Source organism: Fukomys damarensis, unplaced genomic scaffold (assembly GCF_012274545.1).
Source record: "Fukomys damarensis isolate Sample0158 unplaced genomic scaffold, DMR_v1.0_HiC HiC_scaffold_33, whole genome shotgun sequence".
NCBI classification, from domain to species: Eukaryota; Metazoa; Chordata; class Mammalia; order Rodentia; family Bathyergidae; genus Fukomys; species Fukomys damarensis.
In genome coordinates this window covers 55423600-55443436 of record NW_022900945.1, presented here as the reverse complement: position 1 = coordinate 55443436, position 19837 = coordinate 55423600, and the positions used below count along the sequence as shown (strand labels likewise).

General features: G+C 37.9%; 1 protein-coding gene across 2 annotated transcripts in view; it reads right to left on the bottom strand.

Moving 5' to 3' along the window:
* Ash1l (ASH1 like histone lysine methyltransferase) overlaps positions 1 to 19837 on the bottom strand; it is a 138558-nt gene that overhangs the window by 94695 nt on the left and 24026 nt on the right. For both annotated transcript variants that reach the window (XM_010643852.3, XM_010643851.3), the window contains exon 2: positions 13702 to 18253. In XM_010643852.3, coding sequence (XP_010642154.1) covers positions 13702 to 18253 — 4552 coding nt within the window. The remainder of the gene's footprint in view (positions 1 to 13701; positions 18254 to 19837) is intronic.

Genomic DNA, 19837 nt, shown 5'->3' with positions numbered 1-19837 from the left:
CTTTTTTTTTTTTTTTTTTTTTTTGAGACAGGGTCTCACTATGTAGTTGAGATTGTCCTGGAACTCACTAGGTAGCCCAGGTTGGTCTCGAAGTCACAGCAATCCTCTTGCCTCAGCCTCCCAAGTGCTGGGATTACAGGCGTGCGCCACCACACCCGGCTACCATAGCTTTTCTAGGGCTGGGATTATGTCCTGAACTACAGCAATAAAACCAGATGTGCCGAGTGACAAGTCTGAAGCAGAAGCTGCTGTTTCTGTTCAGTTGTTTACCAAGGAACAATAATTTTCTGCTTTAAACATGTAGTTCTTTGGATTTTTCAAATTATGGTTGTTTCCATAGGCGTTGTTGTTTTGTTGTTTTCTCTATCAAGTGAGGAATGTTTGCTCATGTATCAACTGTGGTAATTTTAAATCTGCCCAGAAGGATGTGTGAAGACCCTCCAAGTTCAAGAAAATCCAGTTCAACCCTCGAATTCAACAAAATCTGATAATTTCTCCAAGAGTACAGAGATATCAGAGTTCCTATCATTACTCATTTCAATTTACTGTAAAGATGAAAACAAATGTAAACACAAAATACAAATGAGAATTCCACAGCTCACAAAATTTGGGGTAGAAACACTCTGGCGTCTCTCAATACTCAAGAGCCTCAGACAAATATTTAGAAGTTTTACACATGTAAGTGAAGTAGAAATTATAGATGAATCACAAAATAAGATATATCTGAACATACCACCGCTCAGCCATCCTGACAAGATATATCTTATCTAAATAAAACCAGACTTTACCTTAAGTATGTACTATTTAATAGCAGTATATTCTTTTTCTTTGTTGGAAATAAAGTCCATCAGGTAAATAAGAAGGCAGACTACTACTAAGAAGGGAAACTGACAAACAGTATCACAAACTGGAACAGTATATAGAGGCAATTCAGGATTAAAAATGAACTTGGACATGGGAAGGAGCCTTAGAAATAGTTCTGATTATAGACTCTGAATTTAATTTCGCTATCATGTAGTGAACTTTTAAAGATAAAGACAGGTCTTAGGAAAACATCTGTGTCAATTCAGACAAAAAGGAGGAAAGAATTTTATAGCAAAATTATGAGATGAAATCATGGATAATAATGTCAGAAAGATGAAAAAGGGAAAAAAGAATGTAAAAATTAGTGCTAAGAATCTGGCAATCTTTACATTATACACAAAAATGAGCAGAGACAAGGTTTTCTGAGGCTGATTTGTCACAAAAGATTTGGACTAAAACTATACGGAGGAATGCAAAGAAATCAAAGATTAAAAAACAAAACAAAACAAAACTACTCTGACAGATGCCTGGGTGTGAGAAAAGAGTTAAATGGGCAAAGATATCAGAATAAAGAAAATTCTCACTGGTAAGTTTGGTGTGGGGGAGGGGAGAAGGGATGGAGACACCACCAAAAAAAACCTGAGGAAAAAAATTCAATGTTACTACTTCATTGAAACTCTGAACATCCTAGGCTAAAAAATGTCCAGTTTTCCTGGTGCTGAATACAAATCACTAAGAGAACATAGTAAGTGAACCTAATAGTTTGACTGGATAAAACATGCATTTCTTTCAGTCTAAATTTACTATGGTATTTTAATTTTTATAACTTAAAATAGTATGAATTTTGGATACCCCGTTTGGAGTTCAACTCTAAAGTACCACTCTGCTTGGAAATGATTTAAATGAACAGAATGTCTGATGTTTCCAATGCTACAAACATTTCTGTGAAAGCCTTAGAAAAACAGATTAAGTGTGCTAGAATTACCTGGATACTATTAGTTCAAAGATGACATAAATTTATTTTAAAACAATATATTTTAAAATAGTTTTAGCTGGACTATAGCTCAGTGTTAAGAGCATTTAACTGGTATGCCAAGGCCCTGGGTTCAATCCCCAGTACCAACAAAAAAAGTTTTCTAACATTTAATTCAATCTTTTATACCAAAATTTAGATGCTTATAAAATTAATTAATTAATTAATTTTGTGGTACTGGGGATTGAACCCAGGGCCCCAAGCAAGGTATAGCTCACACCCTTCTCTGAAATGGAATCCTTTTGGACATTCTCAGAACTCTACTCATCACCACAAGTAAGTTTTTGCTTTCATCTCCATATGTTCATACTTTACTTATGAATGTACTTTGCACACAATTCTAGAGAAACTGTCTGAAATATATTTTTCCAAACAAAAATATCTAGTTTCAATTTATTTGGAGGGCACAAAATAGTTAACAACATTCAAATATGCAATGCATAATACTTACATGCAGTAAGTCACCTCCAATAATGTTCCATTGTCTCATTATTTTATTCTTTGTAAAGTATAAAGGCTAAACACAAGATACTTGACAATACTGCTTTGTCTGTTTTGGAAATAAGGCCACAAACTCTGCCATACATATAGATAGCTATGAGTCAAATATGCTTAAAAACGAGAATCTCTAACATTTCAGGCCAGATACTCTCACTAGATGTATTTTATGTTGGGTCTAACAAAAACAGGTTACATGGACAGAATCACTTAGTTGGATTAGATGAAACCACACTTAGCCTCACTTAAGTGTGTAATTTTACTACAACTTCATTTGCAAAATGCTGATAAAAAACTGTTAAATCAATTTTCTTGATTTTTTTTTTGTTTTGTTTTGTTTCTTTGAGATAGGGTCTTGCTATATAGTTCAGGCCGGTCTTGAACTCCTCCCTATTCTCTTGTCTCAGCCTCCTGAGTGTTGTTGGGATGATAGGTGTTAGACTGTTAGTCTTTATTTTTTAATATAAAACAACATATGTTAGTCTTTATTTTTAAATATAAAACAACATACAAATTAGAAAATTAGGCAAACAGTCACATGCACTTAATTTTTTAAAAATTGGGAATCGAACTCGGGCCCTTGCACTTGCAAGGCAGGTGGAAGAACCACTGAGCCAAATCCCCAGCTGCACATAATTTATATATATAAAAAAAGTTACAACCAGGTAAATTGCACAACTCTGGGAAGCTGAAGCAGAAGGATCACAAGTTTGAGCCCTGCCTGTCTTAAAATAGAAAAAGACCTAGGACATAGCTCCTTGCCAAGGCTCTGGGCTCAACTGTACTACAAAAAAATAAAATTAAATTAAATTAAAAAAACTTCAAAACTGATTAGATCTATAATTCTTTGCCTGTGCCCTTCATCTGATTTCACTTATTTTTTCTGAAATTTACATCAACATTACCTATGTAATATGTCTGCTTTGTTGGGCATCGGGTGGAAGGCATGTCTGTAATCTGTTACTCAGAAGGCTGAACCAAGAGTGAGATCCTGCCTCAAAATAAAAACAAAACATTTGGGGATGTAGCTCAGCAATGACTTGGGTTTGCTCCTCAGTACCACTCCCTGCTAAACAAACCCTAGAACATGATTAAGTCCACTTAGGGGAAATAATGAAGAATCTTTACTTTTTTCCATAATCACTTATCAGTTTCAGATATATTTTCCTTAATAATCTGGACTCTGCTTTAAAAAAAAAAAAAAAAAAAGAACCCTTTGGAATTTTAGTTAGTTAGTTATTATTATTTTTTTGGTACCGGCAATCAAACTCAGGTCCTTGTGCTTGTGAAGCAGGCAGCGGAACCACTGAGCTAAATCCCCAGCCGTACATATATATTTTGAGATAGTATCTTACTCTGTAGACAGGCTGTCATTGAGCTCACGATGTAGCCCAAGCTGGCCTTGAACTCCTGCATCCTCCTGCCTCGGCCTCCAGAGTGCTGGGATTAAAGACATGTACCACTATGCCTGGCTGAAATAATTTTAGATTTAAAGAAAAATTGCAAAGATAGCATAAAAAGACTTCTCATGTATCCTTTCTCCTAACTAATGTTAACACTTCACATTGCTATGGTAGGTATCAAAGCTAAGAAATTAACACTGGCATTTTATATTAATGAAATTCTAGATATTGTACAGCTTTCACTAATTTTTCTACTTACTATACTTTTCGGGTTAGAGTGTCCAATCTAGGCTATCATATTGTACTGTTTTCACATGTCCCTTAGTTTCTTCTGATCTGTGACAGTTTTTCAATCTTTCTAGTTTTATGAGGTCCTTGATACTACTTAGACGGGTGGGGGCCAACACAGGGCTGTAGCAATGAGCTACATACCAACCCTTTATTTATTTTTATTTTGAGACAGGACCTAAGATTCAGGCTGAACTTGAACTTGCAATCCTGTCTCAGCTTCTCACAGTGCTGAGATTAACAAGTATGTGCCACAATTTCTTGCATAACAGTCAGCAATACTGGCCAGGCATTTTGTAGAAAGTCCCTTTTTTCCTGTTAGATTGGGATTATAGGTTTCTGGAAAACATACACAGGGATGAAGCTCCCTTATCACATGACAACATAATGTCTTAGCATAGGTAAAGTCAATTCTGTACTTGGTTAATTTTATATTTGTCAGGGCTATTCTGTGTAACGTTATCTTCCCCTTGGCACACTTCATTCTTTGGAAATAAGTTATTATCCAGCCCACATTCAAGAGGAGGAGGACTAAGCTCCATCTCCTAATAGGGGATGGTCTATATATAAATCATTTTGAATTTTTCTGTGAAGAGTATTTGCCCCTTCTATTTATTTAGCCAACCATTTATTTTTATTAACATACACTTTTGGATATTTATCTTTAAGATTACAGCCTAATACTGTTACTATTTGGTCACTTAAATTGTCCAAGCTTTGGCCACCAGGAACTGTTTCAGGATAATAATGTCTCAAAGGTGATCAACAATTCTGTAATCGCTCAGGAAAGAGTAAATAAGTAGAAAGAATTACTACCACAAAAGGGTGAGAAATAGCAAAATGTAAAGGTATAAAAATTTTAATTATTTATATCTCAATTCCGATTACTTGGTGTCTAGAAACCTAACTACTCCCAGATCACAACCTACTGCCAAAGCCAACTGTAAACTTTCAATACATCTGCAATTGATCTAACACTTGACAATGTTGACTATAAATTCCCTTGAGAAACTCAGTGTCAAAGAATATCTGTAATCCAAGCACTTGGAGGCTGAGGCAAGAGGATCGCTGGAAGTTCAAGGCCAGCCTGGGCTATACACATAGTGAGTTCAGTGTTTTTAAAAAAAAAAAAAAAAAAAATTCATTGTGAGCCAGGTATGGTGGGTGTATGCCTGTAAAATCCCAGAACTGAGGAAGAGGAGCCAGGATGATCACCTTAAGTTTGAGGCCACCCAGGCTACATAGGCCAGTCTAAAACTATATAGCAAGTCTCTTTCTCAAGAAACAAACTCAGGGTGCTCACTCTAAATATTGTATTTTCTTCTAAAGGCTTTATTACTTTTTAAAATTAATGTTATCGGTACATTTTAGATATAATTTTTTTTTAATTTATTTTTTTGGTACCAGGGATTGAACTCAGGTCCTTGTGCTTGCAAGGCAGGTGGCAGAACCACTGAGCTAAATCCCCGGCCCTTAGATATACATTATGATCACATTCATCTTTGGGAACTTGTACCTGGACATGATATATCTTAGTTCTTGTTTTTTCCCCTTCCCTTTCCCCCTCTTCCACCCCTATTTACAAAAGCTTTATTTCCGTTTTTTTTCTTCTTTTCTCATATTTTTCTCTCCCTCCCACCCCCCTCCTTGAACCTTTCCTTCCTATTTCACATTATCTGCTATACATTTTGGTCTTCATTTACACTCAGTTTCTCACACCAAAGAGACAATTCAGTATTTATATATGTGTATCCTATTTATTTCACTTAAAAGAGTGTGGACTCAGGCTGGGGATTTAGCTCAGTGATGCCATCGCCTGCCTCAAAAGCACAAGGTCCTGTGTTCAATCCAAGGTACAAAAAAAAAAAAAAGATATGCATACAATCAGCTATGTAAAAGTTTCATTTTCAGGTCTGGCTTCTTTTGAGCTACAGATTCTTATGTTACACAAAACAGAACGAAAGCTAAAACTATTTGTAACTTTGCTTTTTGTGACTCTGTTCAACCAACTGTCCTATCTGGGAGCCACTCTAGTATCTTTTCTGTTTCCTTATTAACTGGTGCTTCTGAATATGTCTTTTCTATTTCTACCTAAGTTTAGCTTTCATAATATTTTACTCTCATAATATTTACCAAAGTACTATGATAATCTTTTCTCTAACCCATTTTTTACACTGTTGTCAATGTAATCTCAAAAAATCACCCTTCTTTAAAAATCCTTAACCTTCACTGCTTACAGGATAAACTCCAAATACTTGACACGTCTGTCCCTGCCTATCTTTCCAGCGTCATAACCTAGTTCTCGCACCAGACTAATAATACTTAACTGAGTACAGTATCACAAGCCTGCAGTAAACTCATTTTTCAGTAAGAAATATTCTTCACTACTTAGGCTTTGAATGCTAGATTTAAAACTCCTTCCCAACACCTTTAAAATGAGTCCTTCACTTTTCAGTATTAGGAATTATCAACACTTATTTGTACACATGTCTGTGTCCTCTGCTAAACCAGTAATTCTTTAAGGCAGAAATTACGATGTTACTTATAGCTACATTTCTTTGCACTTGGCACACAACAGGTACAAAATAATTCAGGATAGCCATCACCTTAAGGAAAGAATAAAAACACATAAAGTATACCCTAAACAAAGTAAGTTCTGATTTTCAAAGTAATTAAATTAAGAGACATCTGAGGTTAGTGTACTTATTTCCTAATATTTTGCCTGTCTTTCCCAAACTGTTTTTTTATTAAAAGGTTAAACTTGTTTCCCTATTTACCTGGAAAAAAAAAAAGCTTATTAAGTTATTAGAAAATAACTTAGAAGTGTAGTAGGAGGTTGGAGAGCTATTCTTTGCTTTGGGTGGGAAAAGAGAATGAAGAATTTGATAGGAATGAGCTGGGGAATTTGATAGGAATGGGGACCCATTTCCCTGCTCAGTCCCCAGAAATTCAGTCCCCACCTCACCTCTAATCCCTACAGTTCCCCTCAGGAACCCAATGTTTTAGCCCTCTTTGCCAAATCCTAGGGACTCATCCAGCATCAATTTGTCTTTGCCATGGCATAAAGGCTGAGACTGTCAGGAAGAAAAGGATGGTAAGCAGGGGCTTCCTCAGGATAAGAAGGGCTTAGCCTACCCTAAACTCTACCACTAAGCTATGTGTTCCTCTATCCCTTCCTCCTTCAGGGACCTGCAACAAAGCCCTGGGGCCCTGCTTGGCCTCCTAGCTCTCCCTACACACTGAAATTCTGGACCTGTTGGCTAAAACCTAGTCCTGTCCCCTCCAGGAGCAAGAGGGCCATTTTCTGTAGCTTCCAGATTTCTCCAAGCCTAGATCCCATACTTCTTGAGGATAAAAAACAGCTCCACAGCAGAATCCTGTCATCAGTGCCAGACGACTAAAGGCCAAGGCAGAGCCCCTCACCTTCCCTCAGTAGGACAAGGGCACCTAGAATTTCTGCTAAGAGTATGGATGGGATTGAATGGAAAAAAGCAAAGACTATGCCACACTGCTTTCCCCACCTTAAGCCCGCCAAGGGAGCTCCCTGCCAACCCTCCCTCATTTTTGGAGCTCAAAAGTGACATACCACTGTCCATCTTCAACCCTGTGTTGCAGGAGTACCAATGACTGGATGACCCAGCAGGAATCACAATACTCTCATCACCCTCATCATCTTCCTTGGGAACTGGAAGGGGCGAGTCCTCAAATCTCAGGAATGAGCAAAGTAGAACTCCCTCCCCTCAAGTATACTGGGGCTTGAGGCAGTAAGAACACCCCAGCCCCCAAGATTAGTGGCTGGGAGTCTGACCAGAGCTGTGTCAAACTACAAGGAAGGGTGTGAGGGCTCAGGCCTAACCCACTAAGAAAAGGCTCATCTCCCAAGGTTATACCTGAGAGACAGCTCTACCTTCCTTTTGAGTAAGAAAAGGAAGGTGAATCTCACAGAAGGTGAAATTAAGATTATTCTCCCATCCCTGCCACTGGCAATTCCTAGCCCTGACTGAAGGACCTAGAGACTGCAAAAACTTGTAGCCCTGTCTTCCCTTCCCACTAGACTTTGTTCTTTTTATGGTACGAGAGATCGAACTCAGGTCCTCACGCTTGCAAGGCAGGTGACGGAACTCCTGAGCTAACTCCCCAGCCCCAGACTTTGTTCTTAACTTCTGAAGTACTCACCAACTCCAGGTAGTATTAGAACGGAACTGAACTGCTGCAGCTCACCGAGCTAGTAACAAAGAATTGGTAATAGAACAGACTTCACTGAGGTTGGTGCCTTTTTTTTGTTGTTTTTTAAAGAAAAAAGAAAAGAATTCTTATTCTTGTTGTTTTTGGTTTTTTGGTACCGGAGATCGAACTCAGGTTCTTGCACTTGCAAAGCAGGCACCAGAACCACTGAGCTAAATCCCCAGCCCAAGAATTTATTTTTTGTTTGTTTGTTTGTTTGTTTTTTTGAGACAGGGTCTCACTATGTAGTTGAGACTGACCTGGAACTCACTATGTAGCACAGGCTGGTCTCGAACTCACAGCGATCCTCCTGCCCATCTCCAGAGTGCTGGGATTATAGGTGTGCACCACCATGCCTGGCTTAAACCAGAAATTTCTGCATGTTAGATTTCCCTGCTATCTCACTTGTGCCTTGAGAACCCTCAATCCTGGTTCACATTCACTATTTCACCCCAAGTGCCTTCTTGGGTGATTTCAATGTACATATTGATGATACATTCAACAACCTAACCTGATCTCTCACATCATCTTCAACCTAATTTCCCCTTTCTTTATAAACTTATTTTCAAACTCACTTGTTTCCTGATGAAAAAGGTCAGTCACTTCACACAACAGGAAACTGCGAGGACCACGGCAAACAGAAGAAAGCAGGCACCAAATAAAGGGACCCCGTTAGATCCAGGAAATATGACTGCCATTTTTTGGTGGTACTGGAGATTGACCCTATCATATACACACTGAGGTACTCACCAGCCCCTCTCCTTTTTTTGTTTCGTTTGTTTTTGTTGGTGGTGGTGGGGCCAAGATCTTCCTAAGTCAGTAAATTGCCCAAGCTTGTTTTAAATCTTGGCTTCTCCTACACCAGCCTCCCAGAGTTCTGGGATTATAAACATGTGCCACCACGCCTATTCTACTTTTTTTTTTTTTTACAAGCAGTATTCTTTCTCGTTTTGTTTTATATTGCTTTGATTTAGAGACTGGGTCTTGCTAAGTAGTTCAGACTGACCTTGAACTTACTCTGTGCCCAGGCTGGCCTTAACTTCCAGTGATCCTCCTGCCTCAGCCTCCCAACTACTGGGATTACAGGTATGCACCACTATGTCTGGCTGAGAATTCTAAATTTTGATCCAAAAATATCCAGATTCTCCTTCGGAAAATCTCATCGCTTTCATGATTATACATCTGTGATACACACATGTATACAGTATGTTAATGTATTTCTGTGTAGTGAAATAACTCATACATCATTGATAAATAAGAGTATTACCAAGATAATAAAGAAAATTGTGTTGGATCACACATTATTTTTCAAAGTATAGATTTTTTTCAGCACCAAGTTAGCAGTTGAGCAGTGTATACGCTAACACAAAACTAAATGCTAAAGGCAAGGAGTATTGTAGTTCTGTTCAAAATGCCTATTTATCTCACTTTCTTCCATAGGCTTTCCTACAAGTGTTTCCTGTGTGCTTTATCCCAATCTTTATGCAAAAGAAACTAGAACTGGCATTGCTACAAGTCTGCTAATGACAACCTTTTGTGTCTACAATTAAGCAGCTTGAGCCCATCTATGTACTGCCCTCTATCAAGCTACCTTTATCTTTTCCTAAAAAGTTAACTCATGAGGATTCCTTTCATTTTAAGCAACTTAAAGTCTTTTTTTTTTTCTTTTCCAGTCTTTAGTCAAGGCCTCACTACATAAACTAGGTTAGCTTAGATCTCAGTATGTAGCCCAGGCTGGCTTCAAACTTGCCATTTTCCTGCCTCAGCTTCCTGGTGCTATCCCCCTCCATACACACTGGGGATGGAACTCAGGACCTCATGCTTGTGAGGCAGGTGTGGTGCCACTGAGCTAAATCCACAGCCTTTCTGTTGCTATTTCTAGAATGATTATATTTCTTAGTGCTCTGTTTACAAAGCTGCATAGGTTTTAAGGATCAGCACCAAATTCTTATCCAAAAGCTCTTTCCTTTTAAGTGAAGGACACTATTAAACAAAAGTTTTCAAAATCCTTAACAAAATGCTGACCTCCAGCCAAAATTTTTCTAATGAACCTCAGAACTAGATATCCAATGCTTAATGAGTAACTCCACACAAACCTTATATGCACCTCAAGCCATATGTATGTACTACAGGGCTAAGAGTATATAGCTCAGGGGTAAGAGGGCTTGTTAAGCATGGTGAGGCCCTGGGTTCAACCTCCAACACAGCAAAACAAACAAAAACTGTATTTTAGAAAAAGCAAACTCATGGGCTGGGGATTTGGCTCTGTGGTTCCACCACCTGCCTTGAAAGTGCAAGGGCCCGAGTTCGATCCCAAGTACCTAAACAAACAAAAAGCAAACTCATGCTCTCCTCTAAATCTGCTCCTTTTCCAGTCTTCTCTGTCTTAGTACACAGTACCACCCATCTATTGACTGTTCATACAGAAATCTGACAATGCTCGTCCAAAAATCACCACTATCTTATGTAAATTACCGCAATTCCTTACGAGATTCCTTGTCATCATTAAGTGGGGGTACTAGGGACTGAACTCAGGTCCTTGCACTTGTGAGGCAGGCAGCATCACCAGTGAGCTAAATCCCTGGCCTCGTCATCATTTTTATCCCTTCCAGTTCAATGTTCACAGAGGAATTAACAAGATCTTTTAAAAATGCAAGATTATATTGAATACTCCTTTTTCCTTTTTTTTCTTTTTTTTTGAGAGAGAGTCTCAATTTGTACTTCAGGCTGGCCTTAAACTTACAGCAATCTTGCGTTTGCTTCCCCTGTACTGGGATTATAGGTGTGTGCCACTGTGAATTCTGCTCTTTTGCTGTTAGAACAAAATCCAAAATCTTTAATATATGGTCTGGCTTCTTTCTTTCATCACATATCTTAACTATTCTCTCTTCTGTATTCCCTCTTCTACCACAATGAAGTTTTTTTCAGTTCATCTAATATCTAAGCCTCTTTTCTTTCCCAGTTCAGGTTCTTAAAACATGTACTTCACTATTGCTTCTCATTTTTCAAGTCCCACTTTTTTTTTTTTTTGTACCTGGGATCAAACTCGGGACCTTGTACTTGTGAAGCAGGAGGCGGAACCACTGAGCTAAATCCCCAGCCCTCAAGTAACACTCTTTATCCTCCGACCATAACTTATAATTTCATGTAGATTCCCTTTCCTTTGTTTTTACCTCTTTACTCTGATGTATTAACTTCACAGCATCCTATTACATTAATTTCACAACATTTTCTTCAATCATGCTATTATTTATTGGCTTACCACTCTCTATGTATTTGTCTTCCTTCACTAAACTGAAAATGAACGAGGCAGTATCTGGTCTTTACTATATGCCAGTGATTAGAAAGTGCTGATGTTTTTGGAATTCAATAAATTTATGAGCAAATTAATTAAATGAATGAGTAGAATACTTTTCTCCTAACTGCCGCTTATCCTTCAGGTCTCAGTTTAGGATCACCCTATTAGGAAAGCCTTTTCTGAGACCATTTCATGCTTTCAAAGACACCTGCTCTTTCTCTCTCCCATTATCATAATTTTAATGAAATTGAAAGTGATCTGTTTGCTTCTGGTACTGGGGATCAGACTCAGGACTTTGTGCTTGCAAGGCAGGCACAGTGTTACTTAGCTAAATCTCTGGCCCTGCAAGTGATTTTTTTAATTAAGCTATCTCTTCCACTAAAATTTTCACAGAAATAATGAAAGTGTGTACATTATATTATTCCGTTACATGAAAGTAGAATGCCTTACAAATACCTGATATTTAATAACTGTCATTAATGAAATACTTGTTAAAAAAGTAAAATGAAACTCATTACAAAATTTTTTTCTCTTTACATTGTTAAGAACTAAAAAGAATTTCTGCAATAAGCCTTTATTTTTCAAAAGTTCATGAAAAGAAAATCAGAATAAAAACTCCTTGTCTCTGAAGGTTTCTTCCCTTAAAGTATTAAGATTTTAATCTTTTAGAGGAATGATAACTAACATCAGCGTTGTTCTTGTATACAAATCAATGTGCTGAACACTACCACGCTATTTATTTATTTTGTTACCTGGGATCAAACTGGGGTCTTTGCACTTGTGAGGCAGGCAGTGGAACCACTGAGCTAAATCCCCAGCCCTATACTATTTATTTCTTATGATGATCCCATTATACACTAAGTTTCCAACTTAGGAACATTTGAGTTGCAAATTTTCACAGATATGAAAGAACCTTGCATTACTGGAAGTGAACAAATTGCAGAAGCAGCTCAGGTATCTGCTGGACACTGCTGTGTGCTTACTGTACAGTGCATTATTGTACAGTAGTATAGTGGCTCAGTGCCCAGGAAGTCTGGAAGCAAGGGGAAAAGCAGCGGTGAGGTGGAGGTTTAGTTTTTGCTTTGTATTTTATACTTGGATCAAAGACATATAAGACTCATTGTGTCAGATTTATGAACAAGTCCAGCTTATAAATATTCTCCTAGAAAGGAACTTGTTCACAAATCAGGGACTTACTGTATAGGATTAGGATACTGAAATTTAGATAATTAACTTAGAGAATTGGATTTTCTGTAGAAAAATACATGAGAACACACACATATATAATTTTACTCACAACTTTTAGAGGATTTATAGACTTTCTAGAGCTAATTTACAAACCCTTAGAGTTGAGATCTCTAATAAACAATTGCTAATTTCAGTATATTTTTTGAGATCTTTCTGGTTTCTTTTTTTTGATACCAGGGATCAAACTCAGGACCTTGCGATTGCGAGGCAGGCAGTGGCATCACTAAGCTAAATCGCTGGCCCTTAAGTATATTTTTTATCTGACTGGGTAAGGCTTACTGTTTGTTTTCTTAGTTTTACAAAGAAATTTTCAGATGTTACACATGTATTATGTAGATGTGCTTCAGGTGTTTTTGTATCTAACTGAAGCAGCTTTTGTGAGGACACCTAAAGGTACTCTGCTGAATGAAGTCCTTTTGAATATTCATTAAATTTTACAATGCTGAAATCTTTTAGTGCTTAGATTTTTATGATGATACACAAGGTTAATAACATATCCTTCCTATAAAACAGAAGCATTTATAATTACTGGATTAGTATATATTAAAATCTTACTACTAATACATCTAAAACCACTTCTCATTAAGAAAATTGTGCATAGCCTTTTGGCACAAGAAACATTTTTCCTGGATTCCAAAAATTCTGTTTTTTTTTTGTTTTGACAATGATAACTCTTTTCAAACACTAAAGTAATGATAAGTAATGTTAAGACCTTATTGTACTTTTTTTCACTATCACACTTTTTACATCTAAGGAAAATGAGAACTTCAAAGATTTCAAAGTACATTTATAAAAACAAAACTAAAAAAAGATCTATTTAAACTTCAATATGTATGAGACAACCAGTGGGAACATAATCTGATTGCTCCAACACAAATCTATAGACAACAAAATTACCCTCTTACCTGTCAATGTCTGTATTGCCCTTTCACTGGAAGGCAGTGGCTCCTTTCTGTGAGGCCGATTTAGTGAAGTGTCTTGTGCAGAAAAGAGTCCAGGGCTATCAGTTAATTTCTTCCGGCCACTGGAGTTAGGGTTTGAAACTCTGCAGCTGCCTATTGCACTTGTGAAAAGATTTGTATGTTCATCGCTGCTGGCTGGCTCAGAGTTGGGAGTGAATCCTCCAAGGGACAAACTTGGAGAACTTTCTGAACAGTCAATTTGTAAAGGTGTCTGCAATCCCAAGGCTAATGGACTAGATTCTGAAGGTTCCCGGTGGACCCATTGCTCTTCTCTATTTATTAAGCTCTTTGAGGGAGACAGATGAGGGCAGGACATGTGACACCGGTGCTTTTCCTTATGCTTATATCGCTCTCCAATAGTATCCTTTCCAAATCGATAGCGCTTCAAAGACTCCAGGACTGATCTGGAAGAGCCAGTGTCCATGGAAACCTGGGGTTGTTCAGAAGAACGGTGTTCTCTGTGTTTGTGACGGTGCCTGTGTTTGTGCTCGACCATCCAACCGTAGGCCATTTCAGGAGGTACACTGGGGTAAGTACTCATGGAAAGAAGAGGAGTCCTGCTGGTTGTAAGGAAAGCCTCCTGTCGAAGGAGCTTATGCTTTTTCTTATGGTATTTAGTGGGATTAAGAAGTAAATGACCAGCATGCATGTAGGAAGGAGGTGGAAGTGGAGTGGTAAAAGAAGGAGATGGAGGAGGTGGATAAAGAGTGGGAGGGTATCTTCCATAGTAACCTAATCCTATGGGAGCAGCTGTAAGGGGCGAAGGAGAATAAGGCATGCTGTAAGAAGGATAGAATCCAGTACTAGAAAGAGGAAAACTAAGGCTGTGCATAAAAGGCATTTCAGCCATTGCCTCTCTCATCTTAGGGGGCCTCCCTCTTTTCTTTTTTAAGTCAGGTTTTCGAATGTAGTGCAAAGGGTCTAAAGGAAAAGAAGGATGTGTATAGAAACTATTAAAGTTGATTCGAAATATAGTTGGCAGAAGGTCTCGGGGAATAAAATGATGGCTTCTGTGGGTGATCCGAATTTCACTTAGACGACTTATTAGTTCCTCCAGCTCAGCAATAAAGTCTGGATCCTGTCTATTTCGAAGCTGGGGATATTTCTTTTTCCGTTTTCGTTTTTGCCTTTTCATCTTGTCATAACTGAGGTAATCATGACTTCTGCGCTTACATTTGTGTTTATGTTTTTCTTTGAAACTGCTTAGGACTGTAGATGTTTCAGGGGGAATCAGAGAAACATGCTCAAAAGAATGCCTCCTCTTTTTTTGTCCACAAAATTTCTCTGCCCTATCTGATGTGCTGTTATTATCTGTTCCAATTCCACTATCACTGGGAATGGTTTCATCACTATGAGACTCACTGATTGGGGAAGGAGTAGCTTCTTTCAGAGATGTGAGTTCACTCAAGTGGGAAGGAGAATTTGGTAACAAAGTAGGAGGAGATAATCGTCTCCTCCCCTTTGAAGCCTTTTTCATTGCAAGAGTCTGTATCATACTGCCTGGTCTAGAGTGTAAATGCAAATATGGCACTGAGCTGGGTTCAACAAAGCCTGCATCACTACTTACAGGGCTCTGACCTCCACTAGTCCCAGAAGACTGAGAGCAAATAGGCGATGGAAGAATCTCAGAACTACTAGCAGATGGAGGCAATAAAGGGGGTAGGATCTGTCCTAATGCAGACCCAGCTGCCTGTTGAGCTGTTTGCTCAAGAACAGCAAGGCTGGTAGGGCTACCAGAAAGAATGCCATTTAAGACAGTTTTTGGTTTTCGACCCCTTCTCTTTCCTATGTAAATGGTTCCTTTCTTGCTGACATTTATTTGTTGGCCCAATTTAGTGCCAAATGTGGCAGCAAGACTTGACACTGTATTATGGAGTTTGGATTGCACTTTCCCTTTATTACTTGATTCTACAGAACTGGAAAGTATCTGATTCAACAGCTTCTTTCTCTTTAAAGTCTTCATTTTATTTATTTTGCGGATAATTGTTTTCATTAGTTGTCCATTGTTTCTCTTAGCGATTTTTTTATCTGGTTCCATCTCAAGGTCACTCATACTACAGACATTTTGCCTATGACTGTCATCTAAATCATCTGGATCTGGGAGTTGATCTTCACTCTCAAAGAAATCACTGCCACTTCTATGGTTTTCACTTTCAGACTCTAGCTTGCTTGGACTTTCAGTGGCAACAAATGGAGCTACTGATAGTACAGGTGGCTTCATCTTGACTGGTGACCTCATTTGCCTTTTAGGCCTGCCTCTCTTTTTTGGAAAAGGAGATACAGAAAGACTTTGTTTGAAAGAAGGAATTTCAATTTCTGGTTGTAAAATTGGGGGCTCTTGTTCTTCCTTGGACTGTAAAGAAAAAACTTTGGAGGCAGGGATTTTTAAAGTCCTTTTTGGTGGACCTTCTAGTTGAGGCATCTCTTTAGATTTAGGTCTTCCTCTTTTGGGCTTATAAATATCTGACAAAAGGTCACTAGAGACACACATACTGGAGGACAGTTTGTGAGTAGCAAATGACTTATGAGATGGTTTATCACTATCAGTTAAGAGAGCAAGAGGAGCTGCAGATTTGCTCAACTTTGGTAATCGGCGTTTAAGGAAGTCATGATCGACAAATGAAGATGATCCAATGTTTTTCATAAACTTGGCTGATTCAGAATTATTATTTGATAGTGAGCTACATGAAACATTTTTAAAAAGATCTGCTCTTTCTAATTCTAGCCCTTTTGGAGACCGACATGTGCTTCTTGCTACCACTTTAGTCCATCGAGGTTTTCTTCCTTTTCTTTTTTTTAAAGGTTTGGACTGCAAACTAGTGCTTAGGCTTTCAGCAACTTGGCAGTGTTTGTCTGATGCAGTTACTGCACCAAGTTTTAGAAAAGGTTTGTTACTAAATAAACTAGTGAAGTTCATAACTGAAGGAGTAATTGTATGAATACTGGATTCAGTCAAACCTGGTTTTTTTCCTAGAGAACTTATTCTTGAAATATCAATATGTGTAGTTTTTGAATCATTTAGCTCTTTATCAATTCCTTTACACTCAATACTTATGCTATGACCCATTGACCTATGACTGATGTTCAGGTGGGTACTTTCAGAAGTAAACTGGTTCTTTCCAACAGATTCAGAAATTTCTTCCATCAGTTCTGTGGTAGGACTTAAAAGTAAAGGGTTAGGAGCCAACTGTGAAGAAGTTTCAGGGGGACTTCTTGTTAAAGGATTAATAGATACAGTAGGTGATGCGGAAGGGAGATTGCTTTCTCCTACTGCACTAAAAGGGGATTTAGCTGAAGATGCATCAGAAGCACCTCCCATTTGAAAGTCTGGAGAAGTGCAATATATGGGAGGTTGCTTTTCATGCTTTGAGGTTTCAAAAGATCCCCTTTCACTGGATGAGAAACTGTCTTGCTGAATGCATGTTCCTTCATTAAACATTTCTTTCTCCAAGTTAATGATTTCTTTTCGGACTGAGAACTTTTCCAACATGTTTTCTTTACTCTGCCGTATAATATTCTTCTCAAAAGTTTTGCTGGTGACACTATCTTTCAGAGATTCAGAAAGTTCTTGACTTTCATGATTATTGATAGTTGTACTACAAGAAGCCTTCAGTTGTTCCTGAGTGGGGAGCAGTGCTTCAGCTTTAAGGTTTATGGCATCTTTACTGACCAGTCCCGCCACAGGACAACTCACTAGTTTCTTTCCAATGTCCTTATTAACCAATCCCATTGCTGAACTTGCAACAATCTTCTTCCCACAATCCTTGGCCACTAGGCCAACAGCAGAACCCAATTTCTTTCCCAAGTCTTTATTAACCAATCCAACCACAGTGCCAAGTCCTAACTTCTTGCCAGACTCCTTATTCACTAAACCTGGAACAATACCAATTCCTAGCTTCTTTCCTGTATCCTTTGTCAGCAGTCCTACTGTAGTGATAGTCCCTGGTTTTTTGCCTAAGTCTTTATTAATGAATAATGCTGTAGTGCCAGCTCCCAGTTTTTTCACAGTGTCCTTATTGACCAATCCTACCGCTGCATTAAACACTGGCTTTTTCCCAGGATCTTTAGTTACCAATCCAACTCCTGTGCTGATAGCTGATTTTTTAATTAAGTCCTTATGTATTATTCCAGCTACTGAGCCTATGCCTGCTTTCCTGATCAAATCCTTGCTAACCAATCCAGCTGCAGTGCCAGTTCCTAGCTTCTTCGGTTTTGTCTTGGAAGACTTGGAAGGAGGACAAGTAGCAATGAGCTGTGCCAACTTTTCTGTTACACTAGTTCCTCCATTAAGTAATGATCTGTCCTTTAAATCAGGATCCCGGCTACCAACAAGTGTAGATGGTGTTGCATTAATGTAATCTGCCATTTCTGAGTGTACTGGAGAAAGTTTCTTAGATAGATTATTTTCTCCCTGTAAATGAAGATAGATGCTTTCTTCAGATTGGCATTCAATGGCTGCAACATCACCTGCTTTCTTGTACAACTTTGAAGGGTCCTAAAATTTGAACAAGAAAAAGGTTTCAGAGAGAAATTCTTATATTCAATTTAGCATTATGATCCAACAAACTAATTAATAATATAGGCAACAGAGCTTTCTATTTTGGAGACAGGGACTCACTACGTAGCCCAGGCTGGACTTGAATTCACTACGTAGCCCAGGCTGGCCTTGAACTCATGGCAATCCTCCTGCCTCAATCTCTCAAGTGTTGGGATTACAGGAGTGCACCACCACACCTAAGCAATAGAGCTTTTTACAAAACTGACATTACACTAATGTCACACTATGTTAGTTCATTTGCTGCTATAACAAAGGCTATCAAGATATGACCCTTATTGACCTCAATCATAGAAACCCAAATATACATATCTTTAAATTTAATGGGTCTTTAGAAGTATCTCTATGATAATCTTTGACATTATTTTAAACAGCAAATTAACAGTCTATTTTTACCTTACTTGTGGCCTACTAGTAAATACCCTTTAAACAAATGTTTTTGAAAAGAGATTATTTTCAGCTACAGAAATATTTTTAGTTATGGCCCTCTTTCAAATAATAGTTCAGTGCCTACCTCTTTCATTGATTTCAAACAAAAGTAGGACAATCTCTGACCTACTTTACTCCTTTAAATCATTCTCAATTAACAGTCTCAAATGAGCAGGTCTCAATGTGGGAAAACTAGAAAAAACCAAACATTTTTTTCCTTATTTTCTTAGGAGTACGTTTTTATAGAAGAGCAGTATTGGAAGTAGTTCTTTTTTTGGGGGGGGGCGGGTACTGGGGATTAAACTCAAGACCTTGAGCTTGCAAGGCAGGTGGTGGAACCACTGAGCTAAATCCCTAGCCCTTGAAAGTAATTCTTGCTATTTACTGTAAACTGCTAATTCATGAATCTTTGCTATATACTTTACAAATGAATTGGCTACTTTGTATAATTGTCTTTTATTTTGGGATAACTACTAAACAGTTCTTCCCAAGCATAAAATTCTCATGGAAAACTCAAAGAAATGTAAAGTCATGCATATCTGTGCCTAGGAATATAAAAAGATGAGAAAATTTCCTATGTAAATTTATAAATGTAATGCTAGCTCAATAAAACCAACAGATTTCAGGTATAGAAAAACTGATTATAATGTTCACTGGGAAAAAATACATAGATACTGTTTTAATGACAGATACATGAGAAGACAAAAGAACCAATGGAACAGGTTAGAAGGCTCAAAAGCAAATCAAGTATGTATGGAAAAATACTATACATACATTATTACCATCCTTAGAAAATTCAGTAGTAACTAAAAAGAGTCTATATGTATTAAACTACAGCTTTTGAACCAGGAATCATACTTCAAAGATCTATTTCAAGATACATCAGGAAAGTAATGCCTACAAGGCTATAGAACACATCACTATAGCAGAATTCTGTCCCAATCCAAACGATTATCTACAGGGGCCTGGTTGAACATACCAATGTACATTTGTATAACAGAGCACTAAGAAACCCCCTATAGATTATACCCATAAACAAATCCTAAATTCTAACTAGACAGCATATTATGGCAATATTAGTAGATATAATTACTT